Here is a 17,728-nt window from a genome sequence, read left to right as displayed (position 1 = left end):
ACAGGTCACAAAATCCCACGTCGAAAGCCTTGCCAGCCTATTTGGCACATAAATGTTATCTGTTTGCCAAAATTTCCCATTGACAATTGCCAGTAGGTAGTCAATATAAAACTACCCACATTTCATTCTTCATATCAACATGTATGTATGTCGTCTAGCCCTCTCTTAAGTAATAGTGTTGCCCAAATTCGGCCTTGCAGTCTTGGTCTTGTTCTTGTATTTTTGCAAGACATTTGCGTCTCGCAATTACGTCAAAGTTTGTATTTTATTTTGTTCATTTTAGAATATAAACTTATTCCTACAAAACTTAGACAACATCACTACATTGCTGTCATTCCAAAGTAAGTAGCTAATGCACTTGTGTTATGGAAATCGGAAATAACTGCTGCACCACAAACTCCCAGACCCGAGACAATATAGTTAAGTTAATTTTTATTTGCACTGACCCGGCCGGAGACCGAACCCGGGACCTCAGAGATGGCGACACCATGAAAACCGGTGAAAAAGCCAATCAACCACAGATAATTATTATATTTGTCATGATTAATTATAGTATAGACCATTGAGTAATATTGAATTAATTGAGTAATATGATTAACTATAGTATACACCATTGAGTAATATTGTGCGCATGTTATCGTGATATTTCTAGTCTAGAAGAATGCTTAATATGCGTGCTATTGTGGATGTTCAAGGTTTAAAATTGCTGATAATAAGATTATAGTGAAAGAAATTGCTATTGCGCACGGTAATCATGTGCATTTTTTTTTTAATTTAAGCACCATTTCCTTTCTATGATCTAACTAACATAGAAAGAAAAACTGTGGACTGTATAGAAAGAAATCGGAAAGTACGACGGAGTGAAGGTTTTATACCATATACGAACCACAAAATGTTGGTTACGGAATTCCTGAAAGATAAAATTATTTATTGTAAAAAATGTTGTGGATAAGAGATATAGGAAATGAAACTATTTTCCCGGATTTAAATCGCGTGAGTCAACCGTGACCATGGAACCTGTAAAGGGCCCGAAACGTCGGTTTGTTTGAAAAAACAAATATACGCGATTTAAATCCGGAAAACTAGTTTCATTTCCTATGTGTAACAATCGCGAAAACCTAAGAACTCGATAAGAGATATATTAGAAAATAATAATGTTTACAATTTAGAAGACAATGGTTGTCCTAGTATTAATAATTTATATAAGGAATATTCATCATGTACCAATGTATTTAGTTGTTTAAATCATTCTTCAATATGTGCTTTAAAAAATGTGTTATGCTTAAGGGATTGGGTGTTTAAATAACAATATAATTTGTTAAAAGCATTTTTTCATGTTTTTTATTTTTATGTTTACTGCTTTCTTTTACCTTACTTTCCCTAAATACAGAGATAAAAATAAACGCATACTGACACTTACCTTTACTTATAAAAAAATGTGTAACATGTGTAACACAATGACAGTTATTTTTAAGAATATCATTGTAGGTCAGTAAAAACATACAATCATTACTGTAATCTAATAATAGAAACTGGAATGCAGCGAACTTCCCAGAAAACTGTTTAATACAATCTACTATTATTAGAGTAGACGTCACATATCTTCAACACATTTTTTTAAATTAGATTTTGTATTTGCCATGTAACTGATAAATCAGCTAGTGATTGTAGCTAGAATGGTAGTTTTTTGCATCGAGTGGAGCGAAAAAACTAGTTCGTAGCATGGGATCAGGATTGGTTTCTTTCAAACTTTGCAGTTGTCCTACAGAAACAAATGATGGAATTGGAGCGTACTGCATCACGCAGTTCAAGCGAAGCGAGATGGGATCAGATCGGTTTCTTTCAATCATTACAATTGTCTTACAGAAATGCGATGGGATAATTGGGGATCCTACATCACGCAGTTCGCTGGGATAATTGTCTAATAATAATCTCGCTTCGCTCGAACTGTGTGATGTAGGATCCCCAATTATATTCTACTGGTGGGACTCTGCTCGGAATTATGTGTGCGATATGTGTTGAACACCATTGTCTATATGCTGATCACCATTGCCAACCGTTGTTGACAATGGTGATCGAACCCGTTTTTTTTTAAATCTTTAATATTCTAAAATTTATAAGCCAATGTTGAAAGTAGATCTCATTTGAAAGTTTAAAAAGTAAAGTTTATTATAAGAACAAAGCAAAAAATAGTTGATTTTAAGATTTTATTTTATTTCAATTCTCGCTTAGGTGATCCTCATTGCCTACATCTCCCCTAATGACTGGCCCAACCCGATACAATCGTGACACTCACAATTGTACTTAGGAAATGAAGGGCCCAGAATAATCAACATACATACATAATAAAAAACTAGATATCAACAATTGTTGGTATCGAGTTTTTCCAAGATGGCGTCGGAAAATTGGAAAAGCGACGCCAGATTTAAAATCTGCGACCACGAATTACCTATAATACATATTGAGATGTAATAAATTCGTTGTAGTTTTGGAGCCGGTCCGAAAGGGTTAGGGCAAATCCGCCACTGATAAGATCATTTTTATTATTAATTCCACATTTCAACGGGGTAAGGCGAGTCTTCCATTGTTTAGTCGGACGACCCGTGACGATATAGCAACACGTGACCTCGATTGAAAATGGCCTTTCTCCTGCAGGACTCCGTTTCATAAATACAAACAATACGGGATGAAATGCCGTAGGTACCTATATTAATTGAAATAATAACCTATGTTGATGGTTTTAGAACTCAGAACGCAGTTCTTCACATAATATCCTGAAAAATTTAGGGAATATAAATAATAAGCCATTATAAAATCAGTAGTAGTGTATAAATCCTCAGTAATGATTGGATCTTTGGTAGATTGATTGGGTATATTATTCTTGAGAGTGAAATGGCCGTATTACCTACGTTCGAATGTTGACTGTTTTTATTACTGTGGGAATCTTCAGAACGAAGTCGATCGCTACTTGTATTCTGGCCTACACTTACTGTAAAAGAAATATAAGAAAATTTGGATTCGTTTTACAAAGAAAGTATTAAAATAAACAACTTTACATAACATTTTTATTTAAAAAATTGTAACCATAATTATATGTATACAGGGTTACAGGAAAAGTCGTGCTAGATCCGTTAAGGGCGTGGAGTACTCATCATTTCTGACTTATTTTACTATGAAACACCCTACCCTAAACTTAACCCTTTTCGAGATATTTGACTTTTATTTTTTTTTATTCAAAATTGCCGATTTTTAGGCTACTAAATTTAATTTTGTTTATTTTGTGTGTCTTATTATATCTTAGTATATTATGTCTTAGTATATTAATTATTGCTATAATATATATGTTTCATAGTAAAATAAGTCAGAAATGATGAGTACTCCATGCCCTTAACGGATCTAGCACGACTTTTCCTGTAACCCTGTATATAATTTGTCATATTGGATTTTAAATGATTTAAATACGGATACAATGTTTTGATACCGACAGGATTTTTTGCAACATTTTTGTTGAAACTAGGCTTATTTTCGATATTACCATAAGTATTTTTTTAAATAATTTCTTTATGCAACCACTAAAATAACAATGCTTATAAAGTTTTGCATCTATCTTTAGATTTTTACAATATTAAAATAATAAATCTACGACGAAAGATAGTCACGTGACCAGCACGTGACACGTGACACGTGACGCGACTGGGACTTCGGTAGATCCGATACGGGAACGTGACGCACACGGAACGCTTGGGTACCAATTTAATAGCAGGATTCCCAATGTTACGAAACAACTAAACCAAATAGATACAGTCAGCATCAAAATAATCTTAACGTTAGGAAATGGTTAAATATTATAATAGGTACGCTTCATCATCAACCTCTTTACACGCCCCACTGCTGGACACGGGTCTCCTCTCAGTCGAAGGTTTAGACTTTTTGCGGGTTGGGGACTTAACACGTTTTCCGAGGATTCTGAACCTTCTTCGACGTGCAATTTTCATGACGATGTTTTCCGTTACTGAAAAGCTCATCGTAAATTGCAAATTAAATTTCGCGCATAAATTCCGAGTAACTCAGAGGTGCGAGACCGGATTCGAACCCACGGCCACTTTTTGGGAGGCGGTATGATTATATGATATAATACGCTCAATCAAAAACGTTACCTCAATAAAACAAAGATTTAACCCTTAATTACTCGCATGTGGTCAACTTACCTTTACTCGCTATAAAATATACTTGGGTAATTTTCAGGTAAGTTTTTTGTACTCAATTTTGGTGACAATTTCTTTTTTTTTTATTTAAATATTTATAGAATATCATCATGAAGTATTATTTAATATTCGAGTGTGGTAACCTGAAATATTCTTTAATATTTCACGATGACATATTCGAGTAATTAAATAATAAAAATTGTCACCAAAATTGAGTACATAAAACTTAAGGTCAGGTGGGGTAAGAGGAAGTCCCCGTCGTGCCACGAGTGCGGCGCTGCGGATGACACCGCGCAGCACACCCTAGAGGTGTGTAGCCGGTGGGATGAGCAGCGCCGCACTCTGACGGGGACTGTAGGGCAGGACCTCTCGCTGCCGAGCGTGGTTGCCGCCATGCTCGATAGCGAGGAGTCCTGGGAGGCGGTGGCCTCCTTTTGCGCAGAGGTTTTGTCGCAAAAGGAGGCTGCGGAACGGGTGCGCGAGGACGCGGCGGACGCGCACTGGGGGGCGGGTCGGAGGACAACCGACTCGCCCCTCCGTTGGCGCGGGAGCCCTGGCGTAAGCTAGGGCGGCCGGGCGGCGTCGTAGTGAATGTTCACTGATCCCACGGCGCCGACTCAACCGGCGAGAGGGAAACCCGGGGGGTTTTAGTGGGGTAGGCCTTCCAGTGTGGAGGGAGAGTCCCCACATAACCCCTGAGTCTTCCTGGGCTCAGGGGTATCCATAAAGATTTCCCCCCCGTCAAAAAAAAAAAAAAAAAAGGTGGGGTAAGGAACACCGGGCGAAGTGGAACAAAAGTTCATAATACCTAAAATAAAGCGTTTAGCACTATAGGCCCTCCGTCGATAAAACAGACAAACAAATTAGTTTTAACGGTTGTCAAGAGATGTCGCTACGATGTTCCAAATTTGAGAGAGAGAGAGAAAACAAAATGTACAATTGTGTAGTCTAAAAATACGAGATGGGCGCGTAATTTTTTCTTAGCTGGATCTCGGTGAAAAAAAGTGCTGAGATTATTTTTATAGGAAAACACGTAAAGAAAACGGTAAGTTTTATTTTTTATTAATTAGTTCAGACCAAAAACAACAAATAATACGAGTTTCATTGGAATCAAAATCCTAACCGCCAAAAACATTGTTGGGGTAAGAGGGCCTAGTACTTACGGGGTAAGGGCGCGTTCCCTCTATGTCGTGACGACAGATTGTCGTGCAGTTTACAGTGTCGTGGCTTGTATATTTAAATGAAGTTGTTCACATATAGCACGACACGATTAACTGTCGTTCACGATTTTTTATCGTTACAACGACAAACTGTCGTCACAGTGGGAACAGCTAGAACGACAGTCGTCGGACGATAAAAAAACGTCACGATATAAACGTGACGACAGATTGTCGCAGCTCCTATTGTCGTCACGTTTTATTTATCGCTGTCCGCAGGTATTCTGCTCCTTGCCCTCCCCTCCTGTACCCCGCGCCCTCTGCTCGCTTTGCAGTAACGTTGGGTCGTAGCCAGAGATGGGCAAGGAGGCTGTCGTGAAACGATAAATTGTGGTCACGACCTAGTGGGAACAGCTAGTCACGACAGTCGTTCAGCGAAAAAAAATCGTCCACGACAGATAGTCGTGATATGGGCACAGGCTAGACACGATAGTCGTCCAACGATAATAAAACGTGACGACATAGTGGGAACGCGCCCTAAGAGAAACATATGTGCCTCTTCCCCCGTGTCAAGGGTGACAAACTTTTTGATGAATTGTCATAATGGAATGTTGTCATATTCGAATGAACACAACTTATATATATACGTATACATATATACTTTGAAGAAATTAGTCTTAATCGTAAATTTTAGTGACTTCGTCAACATGATATTAATTTCTGACGATGTTACAATAATTACAACACTACAATTTTATGTGTAAACAATCACACATCTTATGGTAGTTTTTAAGGCCAGCAGCAAAATTCTGGTAGTACCTACATTTCTTTTTCAGTCACGAATTTTTAGAAAATTTTATATTTTAGTCGAAAACAAAAAGTTACATAAGCTCTAAAATAATAACGTAATCTACGAACATACACAAAAATGCCTGATTGCACGTTAGCTACGTGGTCACACTACTTCTATACCAAATTTCAATTGATTTAGTGGAACGGTTTTCAAAGTAGTGAAAGAAAGGTGGTTTTGGTGACTAGAGAAAAATAAATGTTGTTAGAAGTATAAATAAATTTTTAGACCGAACATTGTTTTTCTATTATGACGATATTTAAAATGTACTTAAGTTACTTAATGCGTTGATTTGTAAAAGAGTGGTTAACAATGTGCTTTTATTACGCTTTATACTAAAAAAACATTTCATGTTGGAGGAAGAATCAAGTCAGCTGACCTGATTCACGACGCGAAGCACCCAATGCTGCTTCACTCGAAGGACAGGTTCACTCAACTTGTGGTCCTCCAGCACCACTTCGACGCCGCCCACACTGACAGAGATTCGGTGTTTAACAACGTAAGGCAACGGTACTAAACGGCAGGAGCGCCGTGAAGTCAGCATGGAACGACTGTCAAGTATGCAAAAACAGACGGGCCAAGCCCCACCCTCCTCTCTCTCATGGGACAGCTACCCGACGCCAGGCTTCAGAGCGGTCACCGGCCACTCACTTACTCAGGCTTGGATTACTTTGGTCCCATGACATTCAAAATAGGTCGCAGACACGAAAAGAGGAGGGGAGCTTTGTATACTTACCTTACAGTTCGCGCCGTCCACGTTGATTTGGTGAGTGACCTAACCACAAGCTCAGTCCCCATAACCTGCGACGATTTATAGCGAGACGCGGCTGTCCGAGTGTCGTAAACAGTGAAAATGCTACGACGTTCCGCGGTGCCGACCGCGAACTCAAACAATCTGTACAAACTATTGACAAAGACAAACTTTTACGTTTCGGAAGTATACGCCAAATTGACTGGAAGTTTATTCACCCAGGGACACCACAGCGCCTGGTGAGGAGTGTTAAGACTGGATTTCGCGCTACACTTAAAGATAGGACTCTAGACGAACAGACTTTCACGTACTGTTTTAGCCGAAGCAGAATCATTCGTGAACAATAGAGCCTTGACGTATGTGCCACTTGACTATGATGATGACTTACCTTTGACGCCCAACGACTTCCTGAAAGCTGACATCAAATTCGTTGCCACACCCTTTGGACAATTTTGTGACGGAGACGTGCTCAGACGCTCCTGGCGGGAATCCCAACGACTCGCCGACCTCGCCTGGAAGCGATGGGTGAGAGAATACTTGCCCATCCTTATCAGGCGAGACAAGTGGTTCCGATCCCCTGATAAGCCGCTAGCTATTGGTGACATTGTGATCGTGGTGGACGACCAACTGCCACGGGGACAATGGCCCAGGGGCTGCATTGTTAAAGTATACCCAGGAGTAGACCACCAGGTGCGTGTAGCTGAAGTACAGACAGGACAAGGACTGTACACACGACTGACGACGAAACTGTGCAGACTGGATGTCCGCTCCTCACCCTAGTATCAGTCTTCTGATACTGGAGGGGGAATGTCGCGTCCAGCCTCCATGGATGACCAACATCTAGCCTCCATGGTTGACCAGATTGACAGGCCACAAATACAGATTTACTTGACTGACAGGAATTCGAAAGTAGACCTTTGACTTTGTTTTGGACAAAAGACGACGACCGACCTTCATTTCTTTGACAAAGGAAGACGAGGGCATTCCTGACCAAACCTCAGATGTGAGTAGACGACTTCTCCTGACTAAATTTTACAGACAGACCGTACAGTTATGTATAACTGTAAAAAAATTTCACAAAAAGTTATTCTATCTTATAAGATAGAATAACTTTTTGTGAAATATATTAAATTCAAATTAACATTGGTTTTTCAGATTTTATATTTAGGAAATAAGAATAGAAAACATAACCTCTTAACCACTAACCATGTTTACACATGAAATTAGCTTTTTTATGGACTTCGGTTACAGTCATAGGGTCGTATTCCAGACTCAATGCTCAAGTCGGGACTTGAGTATGAGTTCAAGCACTAGAAATACGACTCTAATGGCAAGGACTTGAGTATGATTTCTAGGCTTTGAATCATACTCAAGTCCTGACTTGAGCATTGAATATAATTCCGACCTATAGATTTATAATAGGTTACAGTCAATTATTTTTATTTTACTGAGTATTGGCTGTATAGCTATCAGTTTAAAAACATAACGAACGTAAAAAACAATTAAGAAACTCAAAATTAAAATATACCAAACACTTTGGAAATCATACTCAAGTCCTTGCCATTGCGACCAATACGACCCTAATGGCAGAGACTTGAGTATGATTTCAAGTGCTTTAAACCATACTCAAGTCCTGACTTGAGCATTGAGTAGAGTTCTGGAATACGACCCTAAAGCACTGAAAATCATACTCCAGTACTTGCCATTAGGGTCGTATTTCCAGTGCTTGAAATCATAAGTCTGCTCAAGTCGTGACTTGAGCATGATACTCTAACTGAGAAAAGCCTAGAAAAGAAAAAAAAACATCCAAAAAAATTTAAAATTTGAAAAGTAAAAAATATTAATTCGTCTACGATTTCGTACATAAGCTTCACAAAAAGAAAGAGAAAAATAATAATACTTGGTTGCAACAATGAGTAATTTGCTTGTTTTATACAAATAGTTTTTTTTGTAATAGCAACAGTGTGGCCAATGTGGCAGGATACTGCCTTTTTGGCAGGATGGTCCCCTTCGTTTTACCTTTGGCAGGTTCTGACGTTTTATGAAATTGCCGATCCCACGGCGCCGACTCAACCGGCGAGAGGTAAACCCGGGGGAGTTTTAGTGGGGCAGGCCCTCTAGTCTGGAGGGAGAGTCCCCAAATAACCCCTGAGTCTCCCTGGGCTCAGGGGTATCCATAAAGATTTCCCCCTGTAAAAAAAATGGATCTGGCAGTATTAGCAACATGATTTGGCAGATTTGGCAGTATAGCGTTATCACAGGTTTAAAAAATAAATTAAATTTCAATTAAGGCAACTCTAATTAACAAACACAGAAACAGCTAGATTGGTTTACTTGAGCTGCTTTGACAGTTTAATGACATACCTACGGCCTTCCTACGGCATTTTGTTTTGAGGAAATGCCACATAGATTAATAGAATATTTGTCCTGTAGAAACGTGCGGTTAGGGCAATTTACAATCTAGCCCTCAGAGTGTCTTTGAGAGATAAGTTTAAAGAGATTAACATTCTTACACTAACGTAACGTCATAATACATTTATGGAAATGTTATATAAGTTAAGAACTTAGACTCTAAGGTTAAGAAAAATATTGCTTTTTTTTTATGAAAAATAGTCTCAATTTAAAATGTTTATCTAAAATATTGTAATGATAAATGTATTCAAATGTATATTTACAAAGAGCAGAGTTATCTAGAGTTTCTAGCTCATCCTTCTCAGGGAATCTGCCTTACGAATGAGTAGTGGAATTTAATCATTATGATGATTTCAAGTGCAATTTGCTTACATCTGAAATAAAGATTATTTGACTTTGACTGAAATTTGTGAATCCAGTTCAGAATGGATATACTTTTTTCTTCTGTGCCTTGCGCATTTTCCGTCTAGTTAGACGTAAATTATTCTTCAAATTCATATAATGTTATTGTAATAAAAAAAAAATGCAAAATATCACTTTTTTGCATTGACTTACAAATAAATGGACGACGGGTCTAATACAAAAACCACGAAAAAAATGTCCCAAGTCAACCTATTCGAAATTTAAATTGTTATGTCATCGCAGTATCACGCTGTCCGTAGAACAAATGAAGACTAAAGCGGAGTGTCGCGCTCTGTATACGATTTTAGCGCCTTACAAGTGCGGACACTTTTTAGCGCGGACCCGACGACGTCCATATAATTGTAAGTCAATGCTTTTTTGTCTCTTAGTCTTTAGTCCTTTATTTTATACAAATTAAGTTGACAGTATTTTGGCATTTTTGCACTAAGAGTGTGGCAGGATTTGTCGGTTTTCTTCTCAGACTATTTCTTTTATTTTTTTTTTCCATCCTCTAAGGTTTTCCTGCTACTCTAAGGGTCGTATTCTAGAACTCTACTCAATGCTCAAGTCAGGATTGCACTGGAAACACAAACACTGGAAATACGACTCTAAGGGCAGGGACTTGAGTATGATTTCGAGTGCTTTAAACCATACTCAAATCCTGACTCCAATGCTCAAGTCAGGATTGCACTGGCAACACAAGCACTGGAAATACGACCATAATGGCATGGACTTGAGTATGATTTCGAGTGCTTTAAACCATACTCTTATCACTTGACTTGAGCATTGAGTAGAGTTCTAAAATACGACCCTTAGGCAGGATATCTGATTTTAATATGGTCACACTGAATAGCAAGTATGCAACCAAAACAAAACATTCAATTTGTGTCTATTAAATCTCCTTATGAGTGTAGTGTTCTGTGGTGTAAATAATCCACTTAAAAAGTTGTATTTTGTGTTCTATTAACTAAAATCATGAATATTGAAAATGCTGCAATTAATATACTTACACGAGGTGTGGAGTTAGACACCAAAAAACGATATACGGAAGCACTTGTTTGTTACCAAGAAGGCTTACAGATTTTAGTGGATAAAATTAAAGGTGAGAACTTTTACCATAAATCTTATTGCGTAACTATAAGATCTTTTTCTATATTAGTCGTTATTGTAGGTGAACCAGATGAGTCAACAAGATTATATCTTAGGAAGAAAGTTGAGGAGTATATGAAGAGGGCTGAAACAATTAAAAAGCTAGTACTTCAGCAAAAAGAAACTGGTCAGTTTCACGAACAAGTAAATATTGAGAACAACTCGACGGGCCATAGCTATAAGACTTTGTTTGGTCGATTTTTAGATGAAGATGTGAATATTGTTACTGTTGAAGACCCTTACATTAGAAGTTTTCATCAGGTTTGTTGTTGTCAATTTACACTCATATTATTTTTCGTTCCATTTCATGTCATTGTGTACAATAATATGTTATATAATGAGGCCTGTATGCTTTGATCTGTAGTCTTATAAATGATCTCAACACATTTGTGCACTTCTCCATCTACTCTCTTATTATAATGAAATTAATATAGTTTTACATTTTTGTCACAATTGAGCGTTAAACTTTACCTGTATAATAACATGTCCGTACCAATTAATTTGGATTGTGTCTTTGTGATACTGGAATGTTGCTGGTACTTAAAGAACAAGTTTTCTTTTTTTTAAGTGCCAGCTTGGATATGTTCTGATATTGGCTGTACCTTTTATTATGCACTTTGTATACTTTGTAACGTTTAAGTTCTATGAATAAATAAATTTATTATTATTATAAACATGCACACTGGCCCATTGGTGGGACTTCCCACATTTTCGATTACACATAGTTTTCGCACAATATGTGCCCCCACAGTTAGCAAGAGGTCATGCTACTAAACATTCTCAAATACATAACTTAGAAATTAAATTATTAATATGAACATTGAACACAGAGAGAAATTCATTCAATCTGGCTGGATTCAAACCAACTTCTTCAGTGTACCAGGCTGACTCTCTCCCAACTAAGTTAAGGAATGAACCAGCAGACCCGACGAATTTCTTTATTATTGCTATCTGTGAGAAGTTTGTGAAAGCTTTTTTTATATTAATAATTTTAACAAATTAGAAAGCAAAGTTATAGATATAGTACCAAAGCAGTGGAATCTCTCTGGGGCACTTCCCAGAGCACCCAGACCAGAACCAATTAAGACTTATTCATTTCCAAAATTGGTTCTAATGGGAATCAAACCCGGGGTCTCCACATCCAGTGCCCACAGTGTAAACCATTAGGCCATTGAGGTTGTTCTGGGAAGTGCCCAGGGCGAATTCCGTTGCTTTGGTAGTTATAGTACAGGGAATTCCTTAGTTTGAGATGTCGTCTGCTGTATCACAATCTCACCTGTGGGTTATTATAGTTATACCTTTATTTAACTGCCTCAGTGGCCGAACGGTTACCATGCCGGACTGCCACGCAGAGGTCCCAGGTTCGATTCCCGGGCCGGGAGAAATGTTTGTATGGCTTACATTTATTTCTCTCGTGAGTTTGGGTGTAATTTGTGGTTGTCTATGTGTGTGTCCATGGCACCCGCGACACAGGGTTTCCCTAGTGCGGGGCTATGTTGAGTGTGTGCGTTATTTATTTATTTATTATTTATTACCCTAGTAATAATAAAGTAAATTTTTTTCAGTGTCAAAACTTCCTTCGCCTCTGTGAGTTATTAGTGCGATCATGTCCTAACATGAGGCACATAGAGTTAATAACATCAAAGGATTCCAAATCAGAAGCAGACCAGAGAGAATGGCTCGGCAACCTGAGTAATGATTTACGTAAATACAAAGTTAGATTGGATGTCAAGTATTCAGGGACTCTGCATGACAGACAGATTACGTATGTGAATTTGTATCCTATGATTACATGTATTAAAAGAAATGCTAAACACAGAGGTATATTTAAATTTGTAGTAGTTTAGTTTTTTAACTTCGCTAGGTTATCATTGTTTGGAAATTTTGAAATATAATATGAGAAAATTCTCATGACACAGTGGTTTGTGCCCTTAAAAGAAGTTATTAAATAAAACTGTTAGATAATAGCATATAATGTTGGTTCTGATCTCAAAGTAAGTAGCTAAAGCACTTGTGTAATAGAAATCGAAAACAATGACGCATTACCACAAACACCCAGACCCTAGACAATATAGAAAAGTTAGTTCTACATTGAGCCGGCTGGGGATCGAACCCGGGACGTTAGAGATGGCGACACTATGAAAACCGGTGTGCAAGCTACTCAACCATGGAGTCCGTCTACCATCAAGTTTTTTTGTACATCTATTAAGCATAAATTTCTTTTCATGTGTAGTAATATGGTGTATTTTTTTTTTCAGCTTAAGCTCCGGCTGGATAATTAAAATAGGCAGAGGTCTAGACTTCTACAAAGCGCCTGAAAACAAATTTTGCCTCGGCGTCTATGATTTAGATCTAAGAACATGTCATGAGACCACAGTGGACATAGTTCACTCAAAAAATGTTAAACAATCGTATGGATGATTTTGCTCTAAGGTTACTTAGGGCCGTATTCTAGAACTCTACTCAATGCTCAAGTCAGGATTTGAGTATGGTTTAAAGCACTCGACATCATAGTCAAATCCTTGCCATTATGGTCGTATTTCCAGTGTTGCCAATCTTGACTTGAGCATTGAATAGAGTTCTAGAATACGACTCTTAGGGTCGTATTCTAGAAGAACTCTACTCAATGCTCAAGTCAGGATTGCACTGGAAACACAAGTACTGGAAATACGACCATAATGGCAGGGACTTGAGTATGATTTCGAGTGCTTTAAACCATACTCAAATCCTGACTTGAGCTTTGAGTAGAGTTCTAGAATACGACGCTAAATTTTTCATTGTGTAGTTATGTAAGAATATTTTTAATGTTTTTTATAGTATAACATGAAACGCTTGCATGTTTTATTCGATTTGTTTTAATTTACTTTTAAAACAACCAGTCGTATATCACGCTACGCTTCTTCCAATTTTGTTTCAATACGATTTCAAAAGATGGCGTCGTTTGCTACGACATCTAGTGTCTAATGGCTGAATGACGCTACATCGTAATGTCATCTATTCTACTTAACACTAGATGGCGAGCGACTATTTGTTATGTATTAAGATTTTCAAAAGATGGCGTCCTGTTTGGGTTCACGAAGTTATTTACGAATAAATAATTACACCTATTAGTGTAAAGCATATCATTTTTCCCCGCATTTGCGTGGAATAATATTCACTCCGAAAATCCTTAAGGTCTGCGATTTTCAAAGGTCGAAAAAAAAACGTACTATTGAATAATTACTTTATTATGAACAAATAACAACTGGGCGATACCCGCTATTGTAACGCATTTTTTTTACAGTTCAGATATAACGTATAAAATACAATCGATAAGTATAATTACATGCAATTTTTATAAAATTAAGTAGAGGTGGTATCAAAATGGTGTATAAAAATGTCGTTAACATTGATGATTTCTATAAAAAAATTTATTATTATCAAACTATATAAACTGTGCCTTTATAAACTTGCTAATATAAACGTTATGTGAATGACTTAAGATTTTCTAATGTAGAATTTTGACAGTAATTCTACTTGTGGGCAAATGTAGATATCAATATTAATGAAGTGTAAGCAAGTAAAAAGGCTATCGAGGACTAGTTCGTCAATAAATTAATTTAATAAGTATGGCCCCTGATTATATGAAACACTCTAACTCTAACTTTCGCCAGTGTACATTGCGGTTAAGGGTTGAATTCCCACTTGTTAGGAAGTATTTACAATTTGCCTTTACGTGGCATTGTGCATTGCACTTGATTCCACTTTGCCCTATACTGTGACTCTTTCTGACTTTACAGTGACTTGTCGGTAGTAACTGCGCAAAATACTTCACAATTTTGTTTAGCAAATATTGTACAGCGCCTTTAGAGCCCACAAAAACTAACAATTTGTTTGACTGTCACTATAAACTAATATATGTCACTATAAGGCACTGATCCTTGTGGTCGCATCTCTATTGCGATGTTAAAAAGTGCGGGCCATATCCTTATAAAACACCACAGATTAAAACACACATACCACCACAGCACAATTACGATACACTGTGGCCTACCAAGATCTTACTCTAAGTATATCATGAAAAGGACTATGATAGCTAGTAAAACAAAATAGAAGTAATATGATACATTTTAAATGTTGATTTTTCGTATGTAATATTCATACTGTTAGTAGTAACACGGAGTATATTATTCACACTTTGAAATTCATAAGAATTAAAATTTAACATGTCAGCCTTCAACTACAGATTAATAAAAATAAATCTAAATAATAACGTTCTTAAGTTTTTATTACAAAGCTGTTTAATACTACTTATTAGACTTTTATGTACAGTAACACTTTTACATAAAGTGGAATGTATGGCAATATATAAGAGAAAGTAAAAAAAGTAAAGTATTTCCAACTTACAAGCAACTACGCATGTATGGTCATGTTTTAAATAGATATAATAATATTTTAAGTATATTCTAGGTACAGCCGCCTGCATTGATATGTTTGCACTTGCCTTAAACGTTTTTTGAATTGTTAATCATTAAGCCAAGATGGGATTATTCTTTGTGCAAAATAACTAATAATTTAAATTAATAATGTGTTTACATTGCATTGCAAGCGACTGTGTTAAGTCATGTCAAGAATCCATTGTAACAAAATTCATGCACAAAATGTTCAGAATCCTTAAAAAATAATTCAGTCTCTCAATTTCTTACGCGCTAAAAATTCGTAACGAATTGTTTTTTTTTTATTACGCAAGTAATTTCATAGTCAATAAATACTCTTCAATACATTTCACGAAAAAAAAAATTATATTAACCGGCCAAATTTAGACGTAACTTTCCTGTTTCGCTGAGAACAACATCAAAGACTCCATCAGATGTGGTCGTATCATCTCTTCTACGTCATTTTGATGATCTCTAAAGGCATCTGGTTGGTGTTTGTAAATGTTCCTTAAAGCCTTGAGGCAGTGTATGAGCGTTTGGTCAGGGTTGACGCTGGCAGGTCCAGGCAACTGCGGCCGCGCTCGCTGCGACCTAACTAAACGGGTTAGGTGCGGAACGCCTTCTAGTTGCACGATTTGGTACGCCACATCCGGTACTACAACAAGCCTGAAATATGATTTTTTCGTAAGTAAGATCATACTGAAGACTGGTTCAATAACATAAGTAATGTTCGTAATGTTTCCTAAAAAGCCTTATCGTGATTCACATATCGGCATTTAAAGGAACACTAGTTAAAGAGTCAATACTATCTCAGCTCGAATTAAATTGTTTTTCCGTGCGAATGAATGCGGTTTATTTTGCTTGGGTCGAGCGGCAGGGACATTGACTTTATTTCAGAATTTATTTATTTACAAACGAAATTAAAGCCATTTGAAAAATGTATAGCGTAGAGTATACGTGTTCTATTTAGTTCAGTTGATATAAAAAAAAATAATTGGGATACGTAAAGTACTTATTGAATACAGCGGTTTTCTTGTAAAATTTCGAGGTATCGTGTTTTATATAAATATAAACGTTACAATTTAATTGTAATTGCCTCCGTGGCCGAGCGGTTCCAGATTCCATTCTCGGGCCGGGAGAAATATTTGTATGGTCTACATTTATTTCTCTCGTGAGTTGGGTTGTAATTTGTGGTTGTCTATGTGTGTGTGTCCATGGCACCCGCGACACAGGGTTTCCCTAGTGCGGGGCTATGTTGAGTGTGTGCGTAAACAAAATAATTATATATTCTATTTTTTTGTCCCGCTAAATGTGCAGATGAGTGTATATAGATCTGATACGATACTACCATATGCCCTTAGAAGGTATTTTCTTGGGACACGGGTAACTTGTAATGAGAGAATATCATAAACTGAATATCATCTGTCGCAAACTTGAACTTGTTGATAATATATGGAAATATTATAGAATTTTCAATTATATATCTATAAGACAGTATCTTGTCTATTTTTTTGTATTTGTCGTTTTGGTCTGCAATATTAATATATAATATAGAATGCCATTGGAGGTGCAGCCGTACCTGGAAATGGCCTCGGCCGCGTGGCAGTGCAGGCGGGCCAGCGCGCGCAGTTCGGCGTGTCGCGGCTGCAGCGCGGGCGGCGCGCGCGTGAAGCACACCAGCGCCGCCGGCACCGCCGCCTTGCGCGACAGCGGCAGGATGCAGCGCGCCACGCGGCATAGCGACGCCAGCAGGGACGCCGTTTGCTCCTGCGGATGGGACGAAGGTTAACTAGTGGTCGGATATTCGGATGCTTTTAAACCTAACTCAGGGCTTGAAGTGATAATTATCGATGATAATTATAATTATCATGATAGTTATAACAATTATGATAATGATAATTATCATGACAATTATCTTGGTAGATATACCTTGATAATCATCCCGATATTTATAAAATTAATTAATACAAAGCATTTAGCATTTACCGCTAGCAATGTCGTGCAATGTTTTTTATCAGAGACGTATTCTAAGAAATAAATTTCAAATGTCCATCTCAAAAAAAAAACCAAATCGTTTTCACAAAGATTTTTCACCATTTTTGTCTAGTTTTCTCACTGTTGTACTAATTTTTAGTCAAAAATGAAAGAGGAAAAACTGCATCGGCATGGATTATTATCGGATATATGTAGGATAATTATCAAAGAAAATAAATTCTTTATAATTTCGAACCCTGTTTATTAGGTCTACCTTACAATGACGGATATTCGGATGGTTTTGGCATAAAAGTATAAACTTCACTTTTTCCCGTGAATTTCTGTCGAAATATTATGGTAGCGCCGTGTTAATAATAGGGGTTAAAGTATGAAATTGCCGATTTGTACTGAAA

General features: G+C 37.3%; 2 protein-coding genes across 2 annotated transcripts in view; one reads left to right on the top strand and one right to left on the bottom strand.

Annotated features, from left to right (window-relative positions):
* The first annotated feature begins 10,668 nt into the window (after positions 1-10,668).
* On the top strand, positions 10,669-13,347 carry LOC113238043 (MIT domain-containing protein 1-like). Its single transcript, XM_026474763.1, has 4 exons — positions 10,669-10,879; positions 10,949-11,187; positions 12,492-12,691; positions 13,185-13,347. Exons 1-4 carry the CDS (start codon positions 10,753-10,755, stop codon positions 13,345-13,347), a joined length of 729 nt encoding a protein of 242 aa, XP_026330548.1. The 5' UTR covers positions 10,669-10,752.
* A 904-nt stretch (positions 13,348-14,251) lies between these two features.
* LOC113238030 overlaps positions 14,252-17,728 on the bottom strand; it is a 64,925-nt gene continuing 61,448 nt past the window's right edge. Inside the window, exons 6-7 of the mRNA XM_026474753.1 lie at positions 16,921-17,117; positions 14,252-16,007 (exon numbers count right to left, since the gene is read on the bottom strand). Coding sequence (XP_026330538.1) covers positions 15,725-16,007; positions 16,921-17,117 — 480 coding nt within the window. The 3' untranslated portion in view covers positions 14,252-15,724. The remainder of the gene's footprint in view (positions 16,008-16,920; positions 17,118-17,728) is intronic.

The sequence above is a fragment of the Hyposmocoma kahamanoa genome, unplaced genomic scaffold, assembly GCF_003589595.1.
Source record: "Hyposmocoma kahamanoa isolate Upper Pololo Valley unplaced genomic scaffold, ASM358959v1 103, whole genome shotgun sequence".
In the NCBI taxonomy this organism is placed as follows: Eukaryota; Metazoa; Arthropoda; class Insecta; order Lepidoptera; family Cosmopterigidae; genus Hyposmocoma; species Hyposmocoma kahamanoa.
The sequence above is the reverse complement of the archived record's forward strand: the minus strand, read 5'-3'. Positions and strand labels throughout refer to the sequence as shown.